General features: G+C 37.0%; 7 protein-coding genes across 7 annotated transcripts; 5 read left to right on the plus strand and 2 right to left on the minus strand. All coding sequences in view use genetic code 12, as the record gives it.

The window, feature by feature from the left end:
* Nucleotides 1-1,656: 1,656 nt before the first annotated feature.
* Nucleotides 1,657-3,847, plus strand: PPS1 (Pps1p; the record flags this gene model as incomplete). The annotated part of the gene is made up of 1 exon (XM_007372921.1): nt 1,657-3,847. The coding sequence occupies one exon, from the start codon at nt 1,657-1,659 to the stop codon at nt 3,817-3,819; it is 2,163 nt and encodes a 720-aa protein (XP_007372983.1).
* A 706-nt stretch (nt 3,848-4,553) lies between these two features.
* Nucleotides 4,554-5,554, plus strand: NIF3 (Nif3p; the record flags this gene model as incomplete). Its single annotated transcript, XM_007372922.1, has 2 exons — nt 4,554-4,603; nt 4,664-5,554. 2 exons carry the CDS (start codon nt 4,567-4,569, stop codon nt 5,452-5,454), a joined length of 828 nt encoding a protein of 275 aa, XP_007372984.1.
* A 75-nt stretch (nt 5,555-5,629) lies between these two features.
* On the plus strand, nt 5,630-7,810 carry SPAPADRAFT_131973 (uncharacterized protein; the record flags this gene model as incomplete). Its single annotated transcript, XM_007372923.1, has 2 exons — nt 5,630-6,406; nt 6,470-7,810. The coding sequence occupies 2 exons, from the start codon at nt 5,630-5,632 to the stop codon at nt 7,808-7,810; spliced, it is 2,118 nt and encodes a 705-aa protein (XP_007372985.1).
* A 25-nt stretch (nt 7,811-7,835) lies between these two features.
* SPAPADRAFT_132154 (nucleotide diphosphatase/phosphodiesterase) lies at nt 7,836-9,941 on the minus strand (the record flags this gene model as incomplete). Its single annotated transcript, XM_007372924.1, has 2 exons — nt 7,836-7,945; nt 7,991-9,941. 2 exons carry the CDS (start codon nt 9,939-9,941, stop codon nt 7,836-7,838), a joined length of 2,061 nt encoding a protein of 686 aa, XP_007372986.1.
* Nucleotides 9,942-10,133: 192 nt separating this feature from the next.
* Nucleotides 10,134-11,659, minus strand: GDH3 (glutamate dehydrogenase (NADP(+)); the record flags this gene model as incomplete). Its single annotated transcript, XM_007372925.1, has 1 exon — nt 10,134-11,659. One exon carries the CDS (start codon nt 11,625-11,627, stop codon nt 10,260-10,262), a length of 1,368 nt encoding a protein of 455 aa, XP_007372987.1.
* Nucleotides 11,660-15,661: 4,002 nt separating this feature from the next.
* Nucleotides 15,662-16,549, plus strand: SPAPADRAFT_133039 (CFEM domain-containing protein; the record flags this gene model as incomplete). Its single annotated transcript, XM_007372926.1, has 1 exon — nt 15,662-16,549. A coding segment is annotated over one exon (888 nt), but the record flags the coding sequence as incomplete, so codon positions are not given.
* Nucleotides 16,550-17,681: 1,132 nt separating this feature from the next.
* VPS13 (membrane morphogenesis protein) lies at nt 17,682-27,203 on the plus strand (the record flags this gene model as incomplete). The annotated part of the gene is made up of 1 exon (XM_007372927.1): nt 17,682-27,203. The coding sequence occupies one exon, from the start codon at nt 17,682-17,684 to the stop codon at nt 27,201-27,203; it is 9,522 nt and encodes a 3,173-aa protein (XP_007372989.1).
* Between the last annotated feature and the right edge of the window lie 5 nt (nt 27,204-27,208).

Here is a 27,208-nt window from a genome sequence, read left to right on the forward strand (position 1 = left end):
ACGAAGGTCGGAACAAAAATAAACCTCACGAGATGTGTCCTCGTTGATTTTTTTTTGTCTTATTTCTCTATGCTAAGCATCCTTGTGTACTCCCTATTAAAAGCCACCTTGTACAAATTTCTCATGAAATAAAGCCATGAGCAAATTCATGCGGCTTCATATTTGTCGATTATAGTAGAAAAGGCGGAGTATCGTCAACAAGCTGGACGTGGCATATAATTGAAGTTAAAATTTTTGGTTTCAAGAAAGAAAATATGCGTTGTTACGCTGGGGGCGTTAGAACTCCGAAATAAACGTGCTTGACAGCATCAAATTGTTAAGGCGAGTGAAGGAACAAAAAATCGTAATTCTCGTACGAGTTTCAACCTATGGGTAATCAACCGTTTCAGTGGGGCACGATGACGGGGTTAGTAAGCAGTAGGAAATCGAACTAAAAGGAACCTAAAGCATTTTATCAATTTTTATACTATTTTAGGTGGGGCACTTAACCTATTTGGTTCTTTTTTTCTACTTATCGGCATGGATACTGTGGGGAACTCGATTTTTCTTTTTCGACCAATCTGGATAAAATAGTGAGACTTTTTTTTCTGGAACGCCTAGAAATACAGGTTGTATTTTAGTGTTCCACGTTGAGTCATGCATGAATCTACAGGTCCGACTCGCCTCCGAAACAAGTTCATAGAAGTATGTTGCAGGTTTTAAACCTTTCCAGGCTAACCTTAATCATACTACGATTACGAAAGTCATATTGATTGTTTTTTTTTGGGACGTGAAAGTTAACATCCCGTGTTAAAAGACCCATTTATGGATAAAATGACAAGAAATCCGGTTGGTTTCGGACAATGAACGCGAAACGAACTAAGAGACGAAATGCCTTGCTGCTTAAAAATAGGTTATTGACGAATAAAATACAAAGAAATAGTAAAAATAATATGATAATGCAGAAAATGCACAAAGGGTTATTTTCTGTGCAGTTGACCGGTGGACCGGTTATTGATGGTTTTATTTTTCTCTTTTCTGGGTATTTTTTCAATCTAGTATATAAAACTTTAAATTCCAGTAAAGTTCTAAGAATATTGGCATACAAAGCCCCAGACTATTCATCTAGTTGCCGATTATTCTTTATCCACAACATTGGACTTAACTTATTACCATCAAACTTCCACTAGACATTCATTATTGTAATCCGGGTCAAAATTTAACTCAACGCCAGTAGAAAAAACGGCTGCAACATCAACCTAACTCTCTACCCCAATCGGTTTCAAAAAAATAATACAACATTACCTCACTATAGTCTAGACTTCATTTGACTTCCAATTATAGTTAATCTCAAGAGCTAAATAACGACCCAAGAACTTTCACCTTCCAAAGAACGCCCATCTCCATACCAACCCTGACCACATTATGTTATCGCAGCTGGCCCGCGACAAACGTTCAAATAAAACAAGTTTACTTACTTCATACATATTCGATGAAAACGCCATAATACCACGGTCTTGCCTTGGAATACCATCTTCAACATTATCAAAATTTAGCATAACCACAGCCCCGGGAGTAAATGCAAGCAACGCTTCATCGTCGGCATCAGTAGATTCAATACTTTCAAGCATGCCACTTAATCCCATGTTGTCTTCCAAATCTAGCTCCGTTTCAGGAATGACCTTGCTGGAAGACTTGGAACATCTAAAACTCAACGAAAATGACACCTTTGAATTCAATAAGCACCGGTCAGCTTCGCTTTCTTCAAACGTTAGTATTCCAAGTCGTGAACAATCATGGTTTACTAGATTTAATTTCAAATTACGTCAAAAGGGAAAAAACGTATATGTCATTGAACGCATTTCAGATTTGAAATTATTGTTTGAATTTTACTATAAACATCGAAATAGATTTAATTTTAATTATTCAGAACTGTTGTTTCCTTATTTGCATGGGTTGAATAATTCTAATCAGTGTTCATACTTTTTAGATGAAGTTCAATTAAAAGATATTCATCACCAATTATCCAATTTACAATTGAACAATGTTATGTTTCTCAGGAGTGACAATAAGAAGACCAATATACCTAATCTTCTAAATACAGTAGATATAAAAGAATTGTTGACTAAGGAAGGTAGTTATTGTTCACTTGATTATGACCATACTCTGCCAGAAAATGAAGGAGAATTGAATTGCCGCAACTTCAACAAGCAAATCAAATTGATGGCACCATTGTCCCATTTTGTGCTTTATAATTACAACAACACCTGTAATGATGAGACCATGAGAATTCTTCGGCAAATCATACCTTCTGATAGATTCATTTACTCGATTGAAATTGATTACTGGTGGATGGAAATTGATTCCTCATACTTTGATAATGAATATGATGAGCTTAAAATGTACAACAATTCAATGACAAACGAAATAAGCTTTTCTGAGGAGAAGTATGTTCTGCATGACGAAATTTATGATTGCAAATTCCATAAATATGAGCAAAATTTAATATGGAGATTAAACTCAAGAAAATGGATTCTTAACGACCGGGTATGTGTAGGGAATATTCTTGATTTCAATAACCTTCGTTTAGAAACTCGAGAGTTCAAGTTGATTATAAATTGTCACCAGGATGCCAAATTACCTACGCTTGAATTGCTTGAATCAATTTGGGACAATTTCTCGTTAGAAAATTCCCAGGGATCGGTATTCTACTTGGACTTCCCTGCTTCTGGAAGCTTTGATCCTCTAAGAATTACCAACGACGAGTTAAATATAATTTTGAATGTCCTCAAACTAATTGAGAAGATTAGCAGACAAAACAAGATATTTGTATTCTCCTATGATGGTTTTACTGGTTCTTCACTTTTAACCATCTGTATTACCATGCTTTTGGCAAGGAAGACAGTGGAAGAAGCAATCATCTATCTTGTCCAATCCCCAGCAAAGATATACTTTTTCAAAGGAGATATGTCATACCTTTCTCGATTTGAGCGGTTTGTTGATTATTTAAACAAGCATTTAATATCTGAGTTCCCCAATATTATACCTCCAGACTCCTTAAACTTTCTGGCTATTAATAGGTATTACCATATGCACCCTATTATAAAACCTCAGCCGTATGATTGGTTCAAACTCAATCAAGATAACAATTTCCCTTCAAGAGTATCGCCAGGGGTTTATTTAGGTTCCCTCAATCATGCCAACTCAAGAACTATCCTTAGATCATTGAAAATATCTCATATGGTTTCCATTGGAGAATGTCCAGCGTGGTGGGCTGACCTTGACCAATACATAACTTTTGATTTTGAGAATGTATCGACTTCAAAGCATGTTTTAACTCCTATTTTCACGTTCAATGAAAACTGTCAAGTATACGATGTAGATTTGTCACAATATTCCATTCCACCAAGAATTGTTCCGGGTCTGGTGAAGTCCTTAGTCTACATTCACAACTTCAATGATGATGGACGCGACTCTATTCTTCCATTGCTACTTGATGCGCCCACCTATATCCAGGAGAAGATTCTTCTTGGATCCAACAAAAACACATTCCAAGCTAATGAAATCACATTGGTTCATTGTAAGATTGGTGCGTCTCGATCAGCTTCACTTGTACTTGCATCTCTTATGAAACAACATCGAATCAATTTGGTGCAAGCATATTTGGCATTACGTGTTCTTCGATTCAATATCATAATCCAACCCAATTTGAAATTGTTTTATGATTTGTATTTGTATCAATCTTACTTGGGAGTAGATGAACAGGATAATGATTGCAAAATATGGAATTGGGAGTGTCTATGCAAGGAAGTTCAGTTATTGAATGATAACTATTTATAATTTTTTAATTCTTGATTTTATATTCTTATTAATTTATTATATAGAGTTTAGAGCAATAATAATACTTTGTCTATGATATGTCTTGCCTGTAATGTAAAAAAAAACACTTGGACATATGTTAGTTGGTAATGGTAGCAACAAAAAAAAATAAAAAAAATAATGCCTCCTGCCAGAATTGAACTAGCGACCTTTGCATTACAAGTGCAACGCTCTACCACTAAGCTAAGGAGGCTAATTTTCAAAATTTTGAAAGTGAAATCCAGTCCGGAAGAGTATGTTGTAAATCACGTGATTGGATATAAACTATGCAATAAGTTAGCCAATTTTGAATTATATGGATAAAAACTTGCATTTGGGTGTTTTCGAAAAGTGTTATTAGTGCTTTGTGTAGACAAAGATGTTGATTATTGAGTTTTTTTCAAGTTTAATGAAGGGAATTGATTTCTGCATTATTTTGCAATAACTTTACACAAATCTCCGAGTGACACCCCAATTACAATTTGAATTTAATAAATAAAATTAACAAATTATAGTCATCAAAAGAGATAAGCGTAATTCACCGCCAATTTAAACATTTCCAAGCATCACTGTCCAAAAAGACCATCAGAGTAAGCGCACAAGCTCCAAATTGCAAGTCACGTGACAAACCGGAATTAAATAATCTCGTTTTGTTTCTGAGCCGAATTTTTTCTTTGGAAATTGGTTTTATTCCAATACCCTTGTCTTCTTTCTTCAATTGCCAACATAATGTCTAGAAATTCAGTGAAAAAGGTAGTTGGAGCCAGTATGCATTCATTTTAATACTCCCCTCCCCCTTGAAATTATACTAACATCTTTGGAACAGTCCAGAAATTCTATCCAATTTCTTTAGCAGACAAGACATGGGACAATACCGGACTATTAGTTGATTCCAGCTACGAAGATTCCGAAGCCATCAGCACCCCAATTAAAGTTTTGTTGACCATTGACTTGACACAAGCGGTTGCAGATGAAGCAATTTTGAAAAGAGCCAATTTCATCATGGCATACCACCCATTTATTTTCCGAGGATTAAAATCAATCACTCCTGCGGATCCACAACAACGATCTCTTATTAAGTTAATCCAGAACAGAATCAGTGTATACTCTCCTCATACAGCTGTTGACAGTCAACGCGGTGGTGTCAACGATTTCCTCGTGAAGGGCATCACTCAAGGTTTCCACGTTGAGTCTTCGGTTCCTATCGAACAGGATGCTGTTGAGACTGATTGTGGAATGGGAAGATTAGTCGCATTAACTGACCATGCAAACTTGGGTGATTTGATTGCAAATGTTAAATCTAGCTTAGGATTGACTCATATTCAAGTTGCCCTGGCCAGCGACAATCACCAAGTCAAAACTATTGCTGTGTGCGCAGGTTCTGGAGGTGGTGTGTTTAAAGGTATTAAAGCGGATTTATATTATACTGGTGAGTTGTCTCATCATGAGGCTCTTTATTTTAAAGAAAGTGGTTCCTCTGTTATTTGCTGTAACCATTCAAATACCGAAAGAGCATTTTTGAAAGTGATTAAACAACAGTTGATTGAAGAACTCGGAGAAGACAATGTTGACGTTATTATTAGTGAGACCGACAAAGATCCATTTAAAGTTGTATAAACTGTGTATCAACCTATAGTAGCTTTTATGAAAAAGATTGAGCCGCACAAGCAACATTTATTTTTTGCGGGGTTCTAGAACCGGCGGCGCGCTTCTATTGTTTGTTCACGATCATCAAGATTGTAACTTACAACCACTTCTTACCTCCCCCCCCCTGTACTCAAACACACGACCAATGGTGTTGCCCTCACTATCACATCCAAGCCTTCGAATAGTCCAGGCAGATGGACCTACTCCTTCGTTTAATGTAAAGTCAACTATTGTTCCATGTAAGGGCACCGACTATGTGTTTCTATATGGAGGTTTCGATGAGCTGGATGCGTTGGACAGCAACGTATATTTACTAAACCTCAAGACCATGACGTGGGAGATCGATGATAAGGTAGAAGGGTTATACCGAGAGGGCCACCTGGCAATATATATCGGCAATGGGAACATCCTCATCTTCGGTGGATTGCCTTATGATGACGAGATACCCACTACTGACACCAGAACAAGAGGCGCTCGAGCAAGAGGAGAGATATCCGAGAGTGCATCATTCAGAAAAGACAATCTCATGATGATCTATAATATCTTTGACCGGAAATGGATTGGTCCTCCTGACTTTGCTCTTGAGAATGCCCCTAGCTATCGATCAAGACATGCATGTTGTCTATCAGCTGATGGATCAAAATTATATATTAGTGGTGGCCTAGTAAGATCAGTTCCATTGGACGACTTGTATTGCTACGATTTGATTCTGGGCGTGTGGTCGGGGCCCATCCAGTTTGTATCTCGATTTGATCATACCATGATGATATATCAAGATCGAATTTTCTTATTTGGGGGTTTAGATAAGGATATGAATAATGTTAGAACAATCACATATTATTCTTTCAAGACTAGAACCATAGGCGAAATCAACATTCTACAAAGATTGGACTATTTCCCATTTGATACGGGCGGAAACGAGGTTGAAGATGAAGAAGAGCATGGACTTAGCTCAAGCCCAGCCACACCAGCAACAAGAAGTAAGATTGATTGTGATAGAATATACCTCGATTCAGGAATAAATCCAGCATTAAGCTTGTTGGTATGTTTACCCACATGGGATAACAATGTTGGCGATATCAATATATCTTATTTTGATCTTGATGATTTTGAATCGCAGAATTTATTCAATACCAACAATTTGATTGCATATTTTAATAGATTAGGAGAAACCCATGATATTACCGATTTCTTATGGAAAACTGCGTGCATTAACAGCGAAGGGAAGTTATACCTCTTGGGAAATAAACGAGAACACGAGAAACACCCCAGTAATATCACCAGTGACTTAACTCATGACACTATGGAGGAATCAGAAGATGAAGAAACTGGCGAGGTTGACGTTGACGACGAATACGATGAAAGTCGTCTTAACAAGTTACGATGCATCTTGGAAATCAATCTTTGCGATTTCGGAATACCTTCCTATGAATCAGTCATGGCCAGAAAGCTTAGTCTTGGCAATGGCGGCCTTGCCAATTCCTTTCATAATTTATTAGTTCAACAAGCATACACTGACTTTGAAATCATTGCCCTTGCCCATGAAGGCGATCGAGGAAAGTATCAAAATGGTGCCATGTCAAGCATGAGTTCTAAGGACACCACCAGCTTCAAAGCCATTCAAGTTCATAAGTCTATATTACTTGCTCGCTGGCCTCATTTTGTAAGACTAATGTCTGTGGGGATGACCGAAACCATCGAGAACAAAATGTTTATTCCAGAACCATTCCATTGGATCAAGGGGTTGATTTACTACTTGTATGTGGGAACAATTGAGTTTGATGCAAAGTTCATGGGTGCAGACGGTGAATTCAATATTGTTGATTATTCAGGATTATTAACCCTAGCTAATCTTTATGAATTATCCGAGTTGCGTACACTTGTATTGAACCGATTATTTAAAATGTTTGAAAGATTCCAATATTATGAATTCCTGGATGGTGACCCAGTAGCAATTGCAATTTTGTTGAAACTATGGAAAGATTTATCGTACTCGGGTGAATCGGTATTTATTATCAAAGTAATTGATTTGATAAAGAAGAGCTGGACAAGTATTACGAGGTCTACCACATTCCTATCCATGTCCAAAGAGGAAATAGTGAAATTATGTCAAGATTCTACTGATGTTCACCATCATCATACTCCTCCTAACGGTAACACCAGAAAGGCAGCAATTGCAATGATTCCAAGCCCTCAACAAAGTACTTATGAGCTTGAACAAGTTGCAGTTCCTGATACACCTACAAGAAGTACAAATTCTCCATTCGTACTTGATTCGCCAGTACGCCAGCCCAGCCTTTCTAGTTTGCCTCAGTTACCTGAGTAAAATGTGTATTTATTATCACATAAGCTTAGTCATCACCAAATATACCATCTAGCAAATCGTCAACTTTTTCTCCAACATATTCTATCCCATCCTCTATATCATCCAAGACATGTCCTACAATGTTACTCAATCCACCTTTTGATGTTGTAGTAGTTTCAGCTCCTTTAGTACTAGTTGTACCTGTAGTTGTTTCAAAATCACTTGGTTTAGGTAAATCTGCGGTAGTCAAAGAGCTAATAGTAGACTCCTCAGACTTCATTGATTCCAAAGGATGATCGTTTGTACTTACTGGTACTGTTCCCTTATGATTCTTTCTCCATAACAAATCGTACGTTGCATTATTACCCACTATATGGTCAACATCATAAGGTAAATCAGGGAAGATCAAATCATCAGACCAATCATGAGGCAAGGAATTCTGCATGACATGACGAGGGTTAGTCCCATTGTTAGGAGAGGGAATGATGTTTAAACTATCACAGATCAAATTGTATACTTCTGTGTTGGCAAATGGTTTAACTTTGCCTGATTCAGGGCGAATCAGTCTAAAGTATGGACCAGAACCTAAGAAAATAGCCCGCATCAACAAATGAGTGTTATTGTATCCATGGACCCCACGAGGTTTGTATTCATTGCCATAGTCTTTCATTTGTTGGTGGGTAGTAACGGAGTAACCAACTTCAGGTATGATCCAAATTGGTGCAAGTCTATAATTGAACCTGTGGTCTTCTAATTGTCCTCCAAATTGCCATTCTTTAGGAAGATCTTCTACTTTATATACATGATAATTGGAAGTGACGTTATCACCTTGTTTGGCCAAATTTGCAGTTAACTCGTTATAAATTTCATCAGCTGAATCATGTGGACGTAATCCAAATAATGGCCATCCGTCAATATGATCAATCTTGGATAAGTCAATTAAATCATCAAGATAAAGTAGACGCTCATTTGAAGTTTGGGCCATCCCGTGGTCACTAACAATGATCATATTAGCAATATTATCCAAGTTACGCGCGTGTAATTCCCTTTGCATCAAATCAATGAAATTATCCACATAAGTAAGGGCATCTGTTAAATTAGAACCCAGAATTCCAAACTTGTGACCATATTGGTCGATAGTAGGAACATATGTTAATATCAATTCAGGACGGGAATCAATCTCCTTATCTATCCACTCCATAACTCGATCCACTTTCAGAACTAACAATTCTGACCCGTTATATCTATCAAATTCGCCCTTGGGACCGACGCCATCAGGTACTTCCGACCCAGGCCACATGTGCACTGCGGTAGTCAAATTTTGACGCTCGGCAGTGTTCCAAATTGGCTCACCGCCTCTCCAGAAATCAGGATCCAACCCACCCATTTTAGGATTGGTATTCACAAAAGGTTTGTTTAATTTGGGATCAAAGAATGTATTACCCACAATACCATGTTCTGAAGGATACAACCCTGTTACTAGGGTCCAATGGTTTGGGAATGTCAGGGATGGGAAACTTGGTGTCATATATGGAGGACCATATTCATCGACAAGGATGTTATGCATGGTAGGTGTATCCTTGGCGTTAATATAGTGGGGGTGGAACCCGTCAAGAGATATGACAATTGTGGTTGGGTAAAAGTCATGGGTAGAATTAGAAAGGAGTCGTTTACCCAGTCCCGAGTATATAATTGTATCACCGCCTCTGGTAGATTTAAACAAGAACAACGTAGTTGCCATGATCATCATGAGTAAAACCACGCCGACTACGGTTCTCGTCTTTAATTTATTCTCAAGCAATTTCACTCTATAGTCGCGTATATTGATTGGTTCTTCGTTATCTGAATCTGGAGTGGAAGGGTCGTTATCAGTATCAAGCTCAAAACTATCGTCATTCCTAGACAGTACCATTTCATAATAGTTGCTTCTATTGCTGTCACTAGATCTTGTGAATAGAGCTTTGAATTTTGTGAACATTGACTTGTTTTCCTTAGGATCAACTTCGTAATCTAGGCTGTCCAAAAACGTATCTTCTTGGTCAGTATTGATGATAGGCTGGGAAGAATCAGGAAAGATTATATCATCTTCTGGATCATCCATATCTGTGATTGGTACATCTACAGGATGAGGTGTCTGGTTGTTGTCTGACATGATGTTTTTGCTTTGTTCATACACCAGTTAAACGTGGTGGCTGTCTGGTGTATTTGCCAAATTTAAATTTTTCTTTCTTTTTTTCCTGTTGCTATTGTTCTGCGCGGTTTATCTTACTGCAAAAAAAGGTTAAGATAACCACAGGGGTAGGAGGGAGTAGAGAGTCATCATCATAAACAGCTTACACCTATCAGTTTAACCAAATATTTCTATTGACTTTCTTATATACATCAAATATACAAAGTTTTTAATGAAGAACTAAAATCGTATGCTCACATGCAAATCATCTATGTAAATTTTTTTTTTTGTTTAACCCATTTAGAAAACGTCACCTTGGTCGAACATAGCATCGGCAACCTTGATGAAACCAGCAATGTTAGCACCCTTTAATAAAGATGGTAAAGTACCTTCGGTCTTTTCGGTAGAGTACTTGATAGCGGTTTGGTAACAGTTGTCGAAACAAGTGTACATGATGTCCTTCAACTTAGCGTCAACTTCTTCGTTGGTCCATTGGACTCTGGCAGAGTTTTGGGCCATTTCTAAACCAGAGACAGCAACACCACCACAGTTGGCAGCCTTACCTGGAGCATACCAGACACCGCTGGCTCTGTTGGCTTCGAAAACTTCAATAGCTTCCTTGGTGGAACCCATATTGGAACCTTCAGCAATGAACTTACAACCAGCTTCAACTAAAGCCTTGGCTTCGTCACCAGAAACTTCGTTTTGAGTGGCAGATGGCAAAGCAACATCAACTTGACCAACCTTGGTCCATGGACGAACACCAGCCAAGTATTCAACAGAGTTTTCACCAGAGAAAACAGAGGCAGATTCAGCAATGATTTCTTCCAAAGACTTGAATTGGATCTTGGCAGCAGCAATAGCAGCAACTTGTTCCTTGGTAATACCATTCTTGGAAATGATGGCACCCTTGGAGTCAGAAAGAGAAACAACAGTACCACCTAATTCGATAACCTTCAAGGCAGCGTATTGAGCAACATTACCGGAACCGGAAATGGCAACTCTCTTACCAGCAAAGGTTTCCTTACCGTTGGTAGCCTTTTCAATCATCTTTTCGACGTAGTAGACACAACCGTAACCGGTAGCTTCTGGTCTGATTAAAGAACCACCCCAGGACAAACCCTTACCGGTCAAGACACCAGCCCAGTGGTTTCTCATTTGCTTGTAAGCACCGAAAAGGAAACCGATTTCACGACCACCAACACCGATATCACCAGCTGGAACATCAGTGTCTGGACCAATGTGTCTAGCCAATTGTCTCATGAAGGCAACACAGAATCTTCTGATTTCAGAGTCAGTTCTACCCTTTGGGTTGAAGTCGGAACCACCTTTACCACCACCCATGGATAATCCGGTTAAAGCATTCTTGAAGATTTGTTCGAAACCCAAGAACTTTAAGATGGACAAGTTAACAGATGGGTGGAAACGTAAACCACCCTTGTATGGACCTAAGGCAGAGTTGAATTGAACTCTGTAACCGTTGTTGACTTCGATTTCACCCTTGTCGTTTTCCCAAGCAACTCTGAATTGGATAACTCTTTCTGGGACAGAAGCAACTGGAATAACCTTCTTATATTTTGGTTGTTCAGTGAACAAAGTAGAGTCTTCAACAGCAGAGACTAATTCATCGTAAGCTTGTTGGAATTCAGGTTCGTAAGGTAAGACCATTTTGTATATATAATTTAAAATAAAGATTTGATAGAGAAAGAAAGAAAGAAGAAAAGAGAAAAAGCAAGAAAGCTAAAAAAAAATTTGAACGAGATTTATCTGGGATATTTATATGGCGAAAAGTTTGAACCCTTGTCTGTGGGTGTTGTCGATAGTTTATGAACAGATTTTGTATTTCCGATGTATATATAAAAAAAAAAAAATTAGTAAATATTTTTTATGCAGATCGTTTCTTTTCAAGGTAGTAAAAATGAATCATCAATAAATTTTACTAACAAATTCAGTTTTGTGTTACCGATAAGCGTACTAAAATCGTCCAGTAAAATCAAGTTGATGATTTTTTCTTTTAAGTCAACGCAAAAAAATTGTGCGTTTCCTGCATGAACTACAAACCACTTGTGACCAAACTTCCTTTAAACTTTAGAGTTTTGGGGAAGGGAAGATACTACAATTTTGAATCCATTACGTCATTACTATTACATTTACTCTACTTCTTATGTAGCTTTTACTTTCAGTCTATTGAGTTCACAGAATAGTGTTAGAGGTAGACACGATAGTGTATAATTGGAGTTTAATTGAAAAAAAAGAAATCCTAGCCGATATAGTCAATTTTTTTTTTGACGCTGCCGGCTTCGGCTTGTAATACCGGAGAAATACAAAGCAAGATGTATTAAAAAGAAAAAAAGAAATCTGATTTTTTTTTTTAGTTTCTTGTCGCACCATAGTTATTGCCACGTCTCTAACGTAATGTTACACTAAAAATCTTGGTTAGACCAGTTGACAATTCAAACCGGTTTTGTCCGACATGGTGGAAACAAGAAAAGTGCCTTCTATATTGTAAAATTCTTCCAACACGGGAAATCTTATTTGATATACATCCCATCACCGATAATAACCTTATATCAAATGCTTACTTCGAGCTTTTTACGCTATCACTAGCGCATTTTTTATTGCAATTTTGATAACGACCAATATTGGAGATCCCCCTCCGCCACCCCCACTTGTGACTAAAGGCAAGTTGTCAAGGTGTCTCTCGAGGCTTGACAATGGACGAAAAATGCGCCGTTTCCGGTGTTCTACCAGTATACCCAATAATTTTGACTCTTGTTAACAATCAATCGCAATCAAACTGTCAATTGTCAATCGCGAGCTCCTATTGGACGAAGATAAAGAGAATATGCAGGTCTGGTTAAATTTCCGTTTATGTGTTTTCCGTTTTTTTTTCTTTTTTAATTTTTTACTTTTTCTTTTCAATGTTGACTCTTGCGCAAAATCTCGGAGTAAACAAAAAAGAATTCTTGGTTGAAAAAAAAAAAAATCAAGATTCTCCTCCTATTTGTCCGATTAAGTTTTAGACCGCAAATTGAATCATAAATGCCAAATGGGCCCCGCATGGATTTATGACACCATGCTAAGTTAGATAAGACTAAAAAGCTTAAATTCTACTCCGAGACCGGATCCTGTCTGATTTTTTTAGCCTTATCAAAATATTTCCCACTTCAAGGAACAGGCAATACATGTGATAATTTGGAATAACCCCCTCACTCCTCTGTCCAAACCCCTTTCTTTTGTTTTACTTGTTGCAAAAATGTGGGAATTTTCCTAATTAATGCAAATGGATGCAAAAAATCAAGACAATGGATTTATTGCACGGATTTCACGTAACCCCACTTTAACGAGCCAATTGAAGACTTCGAGGTGTTGATTACAACGGTTTTCGTGCATAATCCATTGTCCAAACTTTCCATTCGCTTCTATCATTTTCTCTTGGCTCCTATCAATGTGGTATTCGTAAAAGTGCCGGGGTCTAGTTTGAGGAACTCTTGTGATGTGGGCAATAGTAATTTTGTTGGAACCGTTATTTCTGCTAATACACTAATTGCTAATTGGAGAATAACAGCATGAAACGAAAGCATAATCACTCTTCAGAACATATCTCTCCCCTGTAATCAATCATAATAAAGTAGCCACATGGAGATATATAATTGTACACCTTTAAATACTAGTATGCATACCAGACTTTTTCACTCTATTCCCAATTTTTTGAGTCTTTCTATTATACAATTTGACTTTGTTCTTGTTCTACATCATGTGGGATAGAGTCAATGTGGTAATTGCTGGAAGGAGCATGCGAAATATTTATCTTTATTGTAGCATCTGCAATGCTGCTGTACCTTCAATTGATACTTTGCTTAAAAGCTATGATATGTAGTTTTCGATATACACGATTAGATAGACAAAATAAGACGCTCTTACGATTGATTTGGTCAGAGCGCTGAATACTTGACTAAGTATACAGGTAAAAAAACCAACATAGTCGTATAGGCAGCCTACAACCTTAGGTTAATCAGCCGATAGAAATCGCGAGGTTCACTTCCGGTAGAAACCGTAAGTGAACCTACAACTGTGGGTTGGTAAGCCTACTAAAATAATTGACCCCAAACCAGTCACCTACAATTTTGGCTCTTACATCGTCGATATATAATCATTATCAGCTTTGTTTGTATGCTGTTTAAGTGAAAACTATTTGCTTTTTACCTTGATTTTGATTGATACTCAGGAGTAATGAGTACACAGAATTGTTTTGATACGAATGTGAGTTCTTCAACGAAAAACCGAATATTCCATCAAAAATTCGTAGGTTCACCAGCCCACAAAATGTATAAGTATACGTTTGTCAGCCTACAATTGCAGATTTGAGTGCCTGCAAAATCATAGGATAGTTACAATCTCGCAAGAAGAGAGAGATAGAGGTGCAACTAACATAAATTAATACCGAGAACCCAATTCTCATTCCAAAAAACTATTTATAACTGGTTGATACAAATATTCACGGCATCTATTCCCACCTCAACGAGCAACTAACTGCTGAGTTCCCTAAACTTAATACATCACCAGGATAGCGAGATTCCATGGTAGGATAAGCATCATTATGAATATACGTGGTTGAAATAAGAGTATTCATCTAGAGTACTGAATATCCAAATGTTTTTCTGTGAGGGCCGAACCTACTACCATTTTTACTTGCAGAAAAATCGAGCATCAAGCTGATATATTACATGTTTGGGATCCCTCATAAGGGATCACACTAGAAACCCGAATCGGATCTTTCAATTCGGATATGAAAGCACATTTCACTCAATATATGAGTTACAATGGTCTGATTGGTCAAGTAAAATATACCTTTCGATGTTGAAAAAGTATAAAATTAATCTTGGCATCAAAATTATCTGATTAATCTTCCCGTATATTTTTGAATTTAGGCCAATTTTAATTTTGGTTGTAAGTCCAATTTCAATTCGGTCAGAAATAGAGGAGTCAAAAGCTAAACAAATGTATCTTCTACTCAACTGGTTCGCGTAGTACAATCTCAACAATATACGAAAGATTAGTGTTATGCTGTTTTCTCTAGCAAGCGAAAGCTGCTCATTACTCGTATGATTCTTGGCTCAACTCCTCTAAGAATTTTCTTTTAAATTTTATGACAATGAAATACAAAGGAGATAGAATATTAAGTTGTGAAAGGAGCATCATATTGCAGATGCATACAGCCGATTCGAGCAATAATGAACACAAAACTGCGTTCGCGATTCGAAAATATTATCTACGAGATTCGAAGTAGCTGTACTTGAATTGGGAGGGGGTAGAATAGTTTAGATGTTATAAAGTGCTTCATCAAGTGATTGGTGTGAATTCTAATTAGTTATAGTGTTGGAGCTGAAATTGATTGTTGGGAATGCTGAAAACACTTTTAAATATGCCAACATTTTTTTGACTTCAGAGGGGTCCTCTTTTGGGTGCAAAAAAATTTTTTTTTTTTTACAAAAGCCAAGATTAAGTTTTACGTTTATAATTTCAATTGCGAGATTCGTTTATTGAAATCTTGGAAAGGATATGATTGGATTGAATTAGCTGTTTGAAGCCCGAAATTCTAAAAGAATGATTTTATCACCCGATCTCCTTCAATTGGTATATAATGTGAAGAATTTCCTGTTTAGTTGACCAGTTTATTCTTTCGCTGTAACATAACAACGATGAAATCTTCTGCTCTCGCTTTATTGATAATTTCAATCGCTTACGGGGTTCAAGGTGATGAAATCACACGAGTACCTCGTGCTGCTGAAACAGAAAACACTTCTAGTACTTTACCTACAGTAGTTAAGACAGCTACTATCAACGGGTTTGCTGATAAGATTTATGACGATTTGCCTGAATGTGCTAAAGCATGCGTGGTTCAAGATGTCGGGAGGTGCCCATATTGGGATACTGGGTGTTTATGTGTCATGGGTACTTTTGCCAACCCTGTTGCTAATTGTTTTGCTGATGAGTGTAAGGGTCAAGATGTTGTTTCTGTTACATCCTTGGCATTTTCTCTTTGCTCATCTGCAGGTGCTACATGGAATCTTCCAGCTACTATCGCAGAACGTTTAGATGCGGCAGCTACAGTGGAACCAGAAATCACCAATGTTCCTGATTCTTCCCTGACCAATAATCCATATAGTACTTTCCCATCAGTAGTCAAGACAGCCACCATCAATGGTTTTGCTGATAAGATATATGATGATTTACCTGAATGTGCGAAGCCTTGTATGACTCAAGATGTTGGAAGATGTCCATATTGGGATACTGGATGTTTATGTGTTATGGGAACCTTTGCCAATCCTTTAGCAGACTGTGTTGCTGATGAATGTAAGGGTAAAGATGTGGTGACTGCTACTTCATTAGCTTATTCTGTTTGTTCTGCTGCTGGAGTTTGGGAACCTTACTGGATAATCCCAACTTCCATCATTGAACGTTTAGATGCTGCAGCTACTGAAGAAGTTGAAGAAGTCATAACTACTGAGGTAACAATAATAACTACCGAAACTAGTGAGGGGCCCAAAGAAATTTCCGCTTCTAGTGCAGAACCAGCAGAAACAAGTTTTGATAGCATATTTTCAGAAGAGACAGGAGCTAGTAGTGAAAATCTAGAAGAGACAGGAGCTAGTGAAAATCCAGAAGAGATAGGAGCTACTAGTGAAACTTCAAAAGAGACAGGAGCTACTAGTGAAACTCCAAAAGAGATAAATACATCCACCGAAGAATCAGAAGATACAGATAAATCCACTAAAGAACCAGAAGATTCAACTGCATCTAGCAAAACTCATGAAGAGGATGTAACCACTGGACAAAGCACCGACCAAGTGGAAACAAAAGAACCTACATGGAATTCTACTTCCACCAAGACCATATTCAAGACAACAACAAATATAATTGAAGACTGTCAAACTAGTCTTCCATGCATTACTTCGATAATTACTTCATGTGAAGAGGAAATCAAATCCCTTGAGCTGATTCAATCCAGCGCTTCAAAAGCTCAAAATAGGGAGATTATTTCAAGTTGCGTGGATGCAAAATCTTCATTGTCTTCCGTTAAATCTGTTGCTCTGGAAACTATTAAATATTTAACAACTGCTACAGGAGTGAATACCCCTGATATACCTGTTGCAGACAGTGCCAATGGTAAGAACATTGACTTCACTGCCATTTTGGGAGTATTCATATTTGCCACGTTTGCTGTTGTTGTTTAGTATACACATTCAACTTTTTATGATTCAAAGATACAAGTTTTTTTTTAGCTTATACTTAAATATGACTTTGAAAGTTTTTATATAGAAAATTATGCTTGTTTTTAAAATCTTTTCAACACAGAAATCAATCAAACACACATACCCATGCTTAAAGATCTGGTAGTTGGTAGCAACTTTGATTGATTTGATCTGAAATTATTCGTAGTTATATGCAGGACACCACTGACAAAATCCTTGTTTTAAAAGCAACACAATTTCTTTCAAGTTGGTATAGTTTTACAACCAATCAAACAAATTACGTACAATAGGAAAATACATCCCTGTTAGCGTTATAAACACGATAAATAGCCAATTGTTACTGTATATATTCATTCTTGTGTGTGTTATAGACCAATTTCAAAACAACCGTACCCCACACAAGCATCGAAAGGCAAACGGCAACCAACAAGCCTCAACTATAATCTAGCAACAGAAGAAAACTACAATGTTTGAGTCATTAGTTGCCAATTTGTTAAATAGATTCTTAGGGTCTTACCTTGAGAACTTTGACCCCAAACAATTGAATATTGGAATCTGGAGTGGTGATGTCAAATTAACCGATTTACGACTTAAGAAGGAAAGTTTAGACAAGTTTAAATTACCAATTGATGTCAAGTTTGGCCATCTTGGAGTATTAACATTACAAATTCCATGGTCTAACCTCAAATCAAAACCGGTTAGGATCATTATTGAGGATTTGTATATATTAGCATCCCCAATCATCTTGAGAGATTATGATGCAGCTGAAGATGAAGAGCGAAGCCAGTTGTTGAAGCAAGAGAAATTACAAGAATTGGAGACTTTATTACAAGCCCAGACCCAAAACCAACAATTGACGGATGATTTACTTGGTGTCAATAGCAATGAATCATTTACTGAATCGTTAATTACCAAGATTGTGGATAACTTACAAGTCACTATCAAAAACATTCATGTCAGATACAAAGATGATTCCGTTTTAACTGAATCTCCATATTCTATTGGATTAACATTAAAGGAATTGTCAGCTGTTAGTACTGATGAGAACTGGACTCCTTCCTTCATTTCCATAACCCAACGCTTAACCCATAAATTATTGACCCTTAGCAACCTTGCTTGTTATATGAAAACCATAGATACAGCTACAACATACGATAGCAAGTCCACAGATAACGATTATGAGAAGCTACTTGAATCTTTCCGAGAAGCAATTGATTACAATTCTGATTTGGAGTATTTATTGAAGCCAGTCACTGGTCATGGGAAACTTACTATCCACAAACCTGGAACCACGGAAACCACTCCTCATATAAAATCAGAATTATTCTTTCAAGAATTCAGTGTAGAGTTAAATTCTCAACAGTATGACGATATATTATGGACCGCTTCCAAATTTCATTGGTATATGCGTACATTCAAATTCAGAAAGTTCCGTCCCAAATTACCTCCTAATGAAGCTCCAAGGGAATGGTTTAAGTATGCAGCTCGATCAATATTGGATGAGATTCATGAACGTAACTATAAGTGGAGTTGGGCTTATTTTGAAAAGAGAAGAGATCAAAGAATAGAATATAAGAAGTTATGGAAATTGAAATTGAGTGGGAAGCTAATTAAAGAAGATGACATCCAACAATTAAAAGATTTGGAAAAGGAATTACCATATGAAGATATCAAGTTTTATAGAACATTAACCCGGAATGATTTGAGAAAGGAAAAGCATACCTTTTCATTATTTAATAGCATTTCTGCCAATGAACCCAAATCCCAACAGCAAAGTGCAGGTTGGTTTTCTGGCTGGTGGGGTGGTAGTGGTGGAGCTAATACTAATGAGGAATCCAAGGAGGAATTGCCCGATGAAGATACTCCACCGGAGAAATTAGATCTTTCGTTATCGGATGAACAACGAAAGGCACTTTACGAAGCAATTGAGTATGATGAGAATCTCACAACCGCAGTTGAAGATATTCCACGTGAATGGGTGAAATTAGAAGTTCTTGCACTGTTGTATAAAGGTGGATTGACTATAAAGCGAAAAGATTTCACTAATTTGGCAGAGATTGTATTTGAAGGATGCCAAACTCAGATTTATCAAAGATCCGATTCTTTATTATCATGTTTCCAAATTCAAGAATTTAGAGTAGAAGATGGCACTGGTACTTCTTTGTACAAACATATTGTTAGTGTCAAACAAGCTCATTCTCAATTGCACGACGATTCAAGTTCAGTAGTTGAGTCCTCATCAATCAAAACGATCCCCGATGACGACAATGAACCATTCTTTCAAATCTCATTCGAAAATAACCCTCTTGATAACTCAGCAGATTCAACCTTATTAGGTAAATTGAAATCAATGACCATTTTCTACAATCCCAAATTCATTGAAGAAATTATCAACTTTTTCACTCCACCAAAGATTCACTTAGATACGGTAGGGGCTATTATGAATGCTGCTGAAGCAACCGTTGAAGGACTCACGAGTCAAACTAGAATTGGATTGCAGTATGCGTTAGAAGAACACAAAACGATTAATGTAAAGTTGGATTTGCAAGCACCATTGATGATTATGCCTCTTGACCCTTCAAGTTTTAAATCACCGGTGGCTATATTGGATGCTGGTCATATAAGTGTGGTTAGTGATTTAGTTGATCCAGAGACAATCCAAGAAATCAAAGGCAAACAAAGTTATACTGCAGATGATTGGAAGAAATTACAAGACTTGATGTATGATCAATTTAAGCTTACATTAGAAGATTCACAGTTTTTAGTCGGTCCTAACATTAAGTCAACCATGGAACAGTTGCATACTCAAGAAAATATTCCTCGAATCAAACTGGCATTAATGTTGGATAATTTCAATCTTCAATTGATGTTGGGAATTTCTATATTGCCGGACGCCACTAACTTAGCCAAGTTTAAAGTAGGAGGAAGGGTGCCACAAGTGAATTTAGCAATAAATGATTTCCAATATAAGACCATGATGCAAATTATTGATGCAGCAATACCCAACAGTACAAATATGGAAGATTTGGATACCTCAAGTGTGTTTGATGCATTTGCTCCAATTGCTAATAGAAATGAAATTAAAGTGGAAGAAGTGGAAGAATTTGACGAGAAAAGTACCACTTCTAATTCTTCTGTTTCAAACAATCAAAAACAACAGCATATATTTGAATTTGATTTTGCAGTTGATGTGGTTCATGTATCGCTTTCGAGATGTATTAATGGAGTCACGTTAGAAGCAGAGCCATTGGTGGATTTAGTGGGTGATTCATTAAACTTACATTTCCATAATACTTCAAATGATATGCACGTTGACTTGTATTTGCTGGATATAGAACTTACAGATCATATTGAAAAAACAGGGATACTTGAACTTCAAAAGATGATATCATCATCGGGACATGATGCGCAAGCATCACAGAAGAAATTATTACAAGTTTCTTACGATAGAACACAACGAATGGTTGAATTTAATGGAAAGGAAATTGAAGTGTTTGATCAGGATGTTAAGTTGCAAATTGCTACGGTCAAATTTATTATTTCGAGAAAATCAATTTTGAGTATATTGAACTTTGTTTTGAATACATTTACTGATCCAAATGCTGCACCGACTCCCGCAGATGAATTGAAACATAATGCTGAGGATGAAGCTACTGCTCCACAAAAGATAAATGTTAATGTAAGTCTTGATAGTATCATTCTTGTGCTTAATGAAGATGGTGTAAAATTAGCAACTGTTCAATTATCCCTGGCACTTATTGATGTACTTGTTCTTCCGGAAGCTTTAGATGTTAGAGGGAGACTAGGGGCGTTTACTGTACATGATGAAATCAACTATGGTTCACCTAGAGATTCTATAATGAGGAAGTTGATAAATATTGAAGGTAATAATTTGGCTGAGTTTACTTACAAAACATTTGATCCTGAAACCAATACTAATCCATATTCCTCACTTGTTGAATTCAAAACCGGGGCTATGACGATAAATTTTATCGAGAGTTCATTCAATAGGATTCTTGCATATCTAAGCCAGTTCTTAAAGATGAAGGCAATTTATGATAGTGCGAGAGAAGCAGCCATCAATCAAGCTAACCAATTTGAAGAGAAGATCAAGTTCAATTTGTTGATTAATGCACCTACAATTGTATTCCCATCATTATCAGTTGGCGGCGATATTTCAATAGATTGTAATAAGTTGATTGCAAACTTGGGTGAACTTTATGCTCACAATGAATATACTATCAAGGATAACCACATGATGAACGTCATCGAAGCAGGAATTAGAAATGTAAGCCTATGGTCAGAACTATATTTTGAGTCGGAAATTCCAGTCAGATCTCAAATTGTTAAGGAATTGGATATTGCATTTGATATAGATCATTTAGAGGACTATACCAAGGGTGTGCCCACATTTGTAGTTGATGGAAAGGTGCCCGAATTAGATTTACACCTTACAGAATTGCAGTTGAGGATGTTGAGGCAATTGTCGGATTCTTTAAGTAGGGCGGTAATGTTTGATAATGTTGATGATAATCTCGGTGATATTGAAGAAGATGCCGCTTATGCCAATGAAGTTTTGAGACATAATGTTCAGTTGGTACAAGGTGAGAGGGGTGAGAAACAACAAGCGCAACCAAGTATAAAACAACCAGATGAGATACCCCCTGATCACAAGATGTTGGATTTTAAATTTGATGTTCCACGTATTTCATTAACAGTTTATAATCATACTTTTGGAGTAACCGATTTACAACCATTACAATTATCTACTTTCTCGATGAATAAGTTTATGTTGGATTTAGATATGAACCAAGACAATAATTTCAAAGTGAATTTGAAAGTCAAGTCATTTGTCGTTAAGGATGTCAGACAATCGACAGACAGTAAGTTTCAGGTAATTATTCCCTCTGCTGCTGATGTCGAAAATCAATTTATATTACGGGCATATTCCGAAGGTACGCCTGAGAATAAGCATATCACTTTGATGTTAACTGTGGAGAAACCAAAGACGATATTAGCCCTTGATTACTTGTTTGAGCTTCAAGCATTTGTGAATAAAGCAACAATGGAAGATACACTTTCGGCTCCACAAATTGAATATAATGTTGCTATAAGTCCAGTGGAAAGTGCAAGAAGATCAAGAAGGAGATCGATAAGTTCCCTTAGTAGAACTATGGATGCATTGACACCGATATTGTCAGGGACAAGTGCCACTTCAGGAACACCACCACTGCCTGTTAAATTTGGGTTTTCTATCAATGTAATTGAACCTTCAGTCATTTTACTTGCTAATGATACACGAGAAGATACTGAGGCTATTGTGTTCAAGGTCGAACAAATATTGATCACTAGTCAGAATATCACATCACTTGCAGCAAACAATATCGGAATGTACTTGACGGTTATGAACGACTTTGATAGTATGAATTACAGAATAATTGATGATTTCTCCATTTCATTTGCTCATGATTCTCGGGGATCTACCTCCACTGACTTTTTATCAAGTATTCAAGTTTCAATTGATCCATTAGTTGTCGGGGTTTCACTCAGGGATATTCGACTTGCATTGAATATATTGAACAGGGCCAATGAATTGTATAGTAAAGCACAGAGATCGGTGGTTGGTGGTGGGCCAGGTTCAATTACGGAAGACAACGAATACAAATTTTCGGAAGATTTCAAGAGGAAATTATCTCAATATGCACCTAGTATAGTCTCAACATTAACTAATGAATCGAGGGGAAGTATTGCTGGAGATGGAATTCCCGAAGGAGTTGCAATAGTTAAAGGAGAAGAATTTAATGCTAGTGTTGGTGGTGTAAGATTTGTTTTGATTGGTGATGTATCTGAACTACCAGTATTAGATGTAAATGTTAAACCGTTTGAATTGAAGGCAATCAATTGGTCTACTGATTTAAGCTCAGAAGTTCATATTGAGTATTACGTTAATATTTTCAATTACTCACTTAGCTCGTGGGAGCCATTGATTGAACCATGGCCAATTGCTATCTATGCATCCCGGAGTGATAAACCAAAATCAAGGTTGGTGGTTGAAATTGTTCTGAGGCAATTAGTTGAAGTTACTGTAACATCAAGGTCGGTGGCTTTGTTGTCACAGATTACTAATTTAATTACTACTGATGAGAAGTTGAAACCTCGTGGTGAAGATAAGCCATACTTAATTATGAATGAAACTGGGTATGATATTTATGTATGGTCAGATAAGGGAGATATTGGCTCCAAAACATTGATCAAGTCTAGAGAGATTATTCCATGGGCCTTTGAAGATTGGAGAAAAATCAGAGAGAATTTAGATGCTGATAATGCTGGAGCATTGGGAATTTCCTTGGTTGATTCGCCATATTCTGATTTACGTAATATTTCTGCTTCTAGTGAAGGTGAAGAATTATATATGTTGCAGCCAGCAATTAATGGAGTTCACAATAGATTGCTGGTGGACATAGTTTTACGTGAGGATAATATCAAGACTATCAGAATTAGATCGACTGTATTGGTTGAAAATGATGCAGATATTCCTCTTGCAGTGGAAATGTTGTATGAGGATGGTCAAAAGAGTTATGAATTGGAAATTGCTTCGAAAGAAAGAAAAGCATTACCAATAGACCTGGTTTATACTGGACAGATGAGGGTTCGTCCATTGATTCATACACCATATGGATGGTCTGATGAATTGCTTCATTGGAAGACTGTCATGAAAGCAAGAGGTACCCATGGGATTCCATTAAAGTGTAAAGCTACAGAAGCAGGTGATAACTCGGTTTATTATTTCCAGGCTGAGGCTACTTATGATAAGGATGAACCATTAGCTAAGATATACCCTCATTTGCGTTTAGTTATTTCTAGTCCATTAGAGATTGAGAATTTGCTACCATTTGATTTAGATTACAGGTTATACGACAAGAATGCCCGACGCGATTGGGTAGGTAGCATTAAAAAGGGGGTGAAGAGTTATGTTCATGTTGTCAGTTTGGATAGTCTACTTTTATTGAGTGTCACTCCCGAGAATTGTGGATTTCAGAAATCGGAATTTGCTATAATCAACAAACCCAAAGATAGTGAATTTAGTCGTGAAGATACCATTGGATTACGGGATAAGAAGAATAACATTTTGAAGTTGAAGATATTTTATCCTAGAAAACAAGCAGGTAGCTCCAGCTTGAAAGTGGTTATTTATGCACCATATGTCATCCTCAATAGATGCAATTTGAATCTTGTTGTTAGTGAACGTGGTAACCAAGTTGCCATTGCTGGTAGATCAGGAGAATTGGGTGGAAAAGTTTTACCTACTATGTTTTCCTTCGATACTTTTGGTGATCGGAAGAATAGAGCTACAGTTCGGACCGATGATTCAAACTGGTCAGAACCAATGAGTTTAGATGCCATTGGGCAAGCAAACGAGTTGAAACTACATGTTGTTGGCAAACAAACTGAAGTGAATCTTGGAGTTAGCATTCAAGAAGGTGAAGGTAAATACAATTTAACAAAGGTGGTAACCATAGCTCCTCGATATGTCCTTATTAATAAAGTTGAAGAAACTTTGCAAATTGTTGAGAATGGAACTACCAAACAAATCACAGTTCAACCAGGAGAACTGCTTCCACTTTATGGATTACGATCTCTTGAAAAGAAGAACATTTTGGTTAAATTTACTCATGGGTCTAAATCATGGTCGCCTCCATTTTGTATTGATGAAGTTGGGCAATTATTTATCAAGGTGCTAAAAGCTAATGTTGGACAAGTGTTGATGAAGGTTACTGTTTTGATCGAAAATGCAACAATTTTCATTCATTTTGAGAATGGTAATAATGAATGGCCTTATTCAATTAGAAATTTTACTGATGAGGAATTTTATATTTATCAGAATGATCCAAACATTAATGCCAATGGTGAAGTCGTTACTCATGATACTCCGTATAAGCCAATTTACTATAAGATTCCTCCCAAGAGTGTAATGCCATATGCATATGATTACCCTAATGCGATTATAAAAGAGTTAATTGTTAGATCCCACGGCCGTGAACGGGCGGTTAATTTGGCTGAGATTGGTAATTTACGACCATTTAGATTACCAAAAGTTGGTGATTCACCTCAATTAATTGTTGATCTTAATGTGGTGGCCGATGGTCCTACACAATCTTTGATTATTTCTACATATGATCCTTCTACAAGTCTTTATAAGTTACAAGGTAATCAAGGCGCATCAGCATCGTCAACTAACGTGAATAATAGTGGTCAGCAATTTGAAGTGGTTGAGAATGATGATAATTATCATACTAATATTGTGGCTAAATTCGATGGATTTGGTATTTCATTGATTAATACCCGTAACCAGGAGTTATGTTATGCTACATTGAAAGGTTTAGAGTTTAGATATAATGAATCTGATTTGTATCAAACTTTTAGTTTTAAATTGAAGTGGGTTCAAGTTGATAATCAATTATATGGAGGAATTTTCCCAATTATTATATATCCTACTGTGATTCCCAAGACTGGACGAGAATTAAATAACCATCCATCATTCTCTGCATCTGTATGTCGAGTTAAAGATGATTCTTACGGGGTATTATTCATTAAGTATGCTACTATTTTACTTCAGGAGATGAGTATGGAGATTGATGAAGATTTTTTGTTTGCATTGCTTGAATTTTCCAAATTCCCTGGGGCATCATGGAATAAAGATCAAATTGATATATTATGTGAAGAAGATTTAGATATTCCTGAGCCAGTTCGACTTAATGAAAGTAATGATATCTATTTCGAAGCGTTGCATTTACAACCTATCCAAGCTAATTTATCATTTGTCCGTACTGAACGAGTTAATGCTGAGGACAAAGGATCTAGTCAGAACACACTTATGTTTTTCTTTAATGTGTTAACTATGGCTATTGGGAATATTAATGAAGCACCAATTAAATTAAACACTTTATTTCTCGAGAATATAAGAGTGCCCACCCCGATATTGATGGAGTCGATTCAAACGCATTATTCGCAAGCATTCTTTTATCAATTGCATAATATTTTGGGATCAGCTGATGTTTTAGGTAACCCCGTTGGGTTATTTAATCATATTGCGTCAGGGGTATTGGACATTTTTTACGAGCCATACCAAGGGTTTGTCCTTAATGACCGTCCTCAAGAATTAGGCATTGGATTAGCTAAAGGTGGTCTAAGTTTTGTCAAGAAATCCGTGTTTGGATTCTCCGATTCGATTGCCAAAGTTACTGGTTCTATAGCCAAAGGGCTAACTGTTGCTACTATGGATCAAAAGTTCCAAGAGAGGAGAAGGTTGAACAAGGGAAGAAATAGACCAAAGCATGCCTTGTATGGATTTGCCAATGGTGCTAACTCGTTCTTTGATTCTATCAGTTCAGGATTCAGCGGAGTCGCTACGGCTCCAATGGAAGGTGCTGCCGCTGAAGGTGCTGCTGGGTTTTTTAAGGGATTAGGCAAAGGTATTATTGGATTGCCTACCAAGACTGCAATTGGATTTTTCGATTTAGCTTCCAATGTAAGTGAAGGGATTAGAAATACCACTACTGTATTTGATGGTGAAGGGTTAGATAAAGTTAGATTGCCAAGATACGTTGCTCCTCATAGTATCATCAAGCCGTATTCTGTGCGTGATGCCAGAGGGCAATATTGGATGCATAGTATTGATGGAGGTGTGTTTTATGGAGAAGTTTATTTGGCCCATTTAGTATTGGCAGGAGAAGAAAGATGTGTTTTGGTGACCTATAAGAAAATTATCATGTTTGATATAAATCAATTGGTTAGTAAATGGATTGTTGATTTTGGTGAAGTTAAGAGTATTAGCGTGGAACCAACTGGGTTGACCATTGGATTGAAACTGATTCTGGGGCGAGGTCCATTTATTCCTATCCCCGAGAAGTCTAATAGAAGTTTCTTGTATCAAAAGATTGCTATTGCTGTAGAAGAGTTTAATAAGCATTGTCAGATTGTGTTATAGAGTAA

The sequence above is a fragment of the Spathaspora passalidarum genome, assembly GCF_000223485.1.
Source record: "Spathaspora passalidarum NRRL Y-27907 unplaced genomic scaffold SPAPAscaffold_1, whole genome shotgun sequence".
Classification (NCBI taxonomy): domain Eukaryota; kingdom Fungi; phylum Ascomycota; class Pichiomycetes; order Serinales; family Debaryomycetaceae; genus Spathaspora; species Spathaspora passalidarum.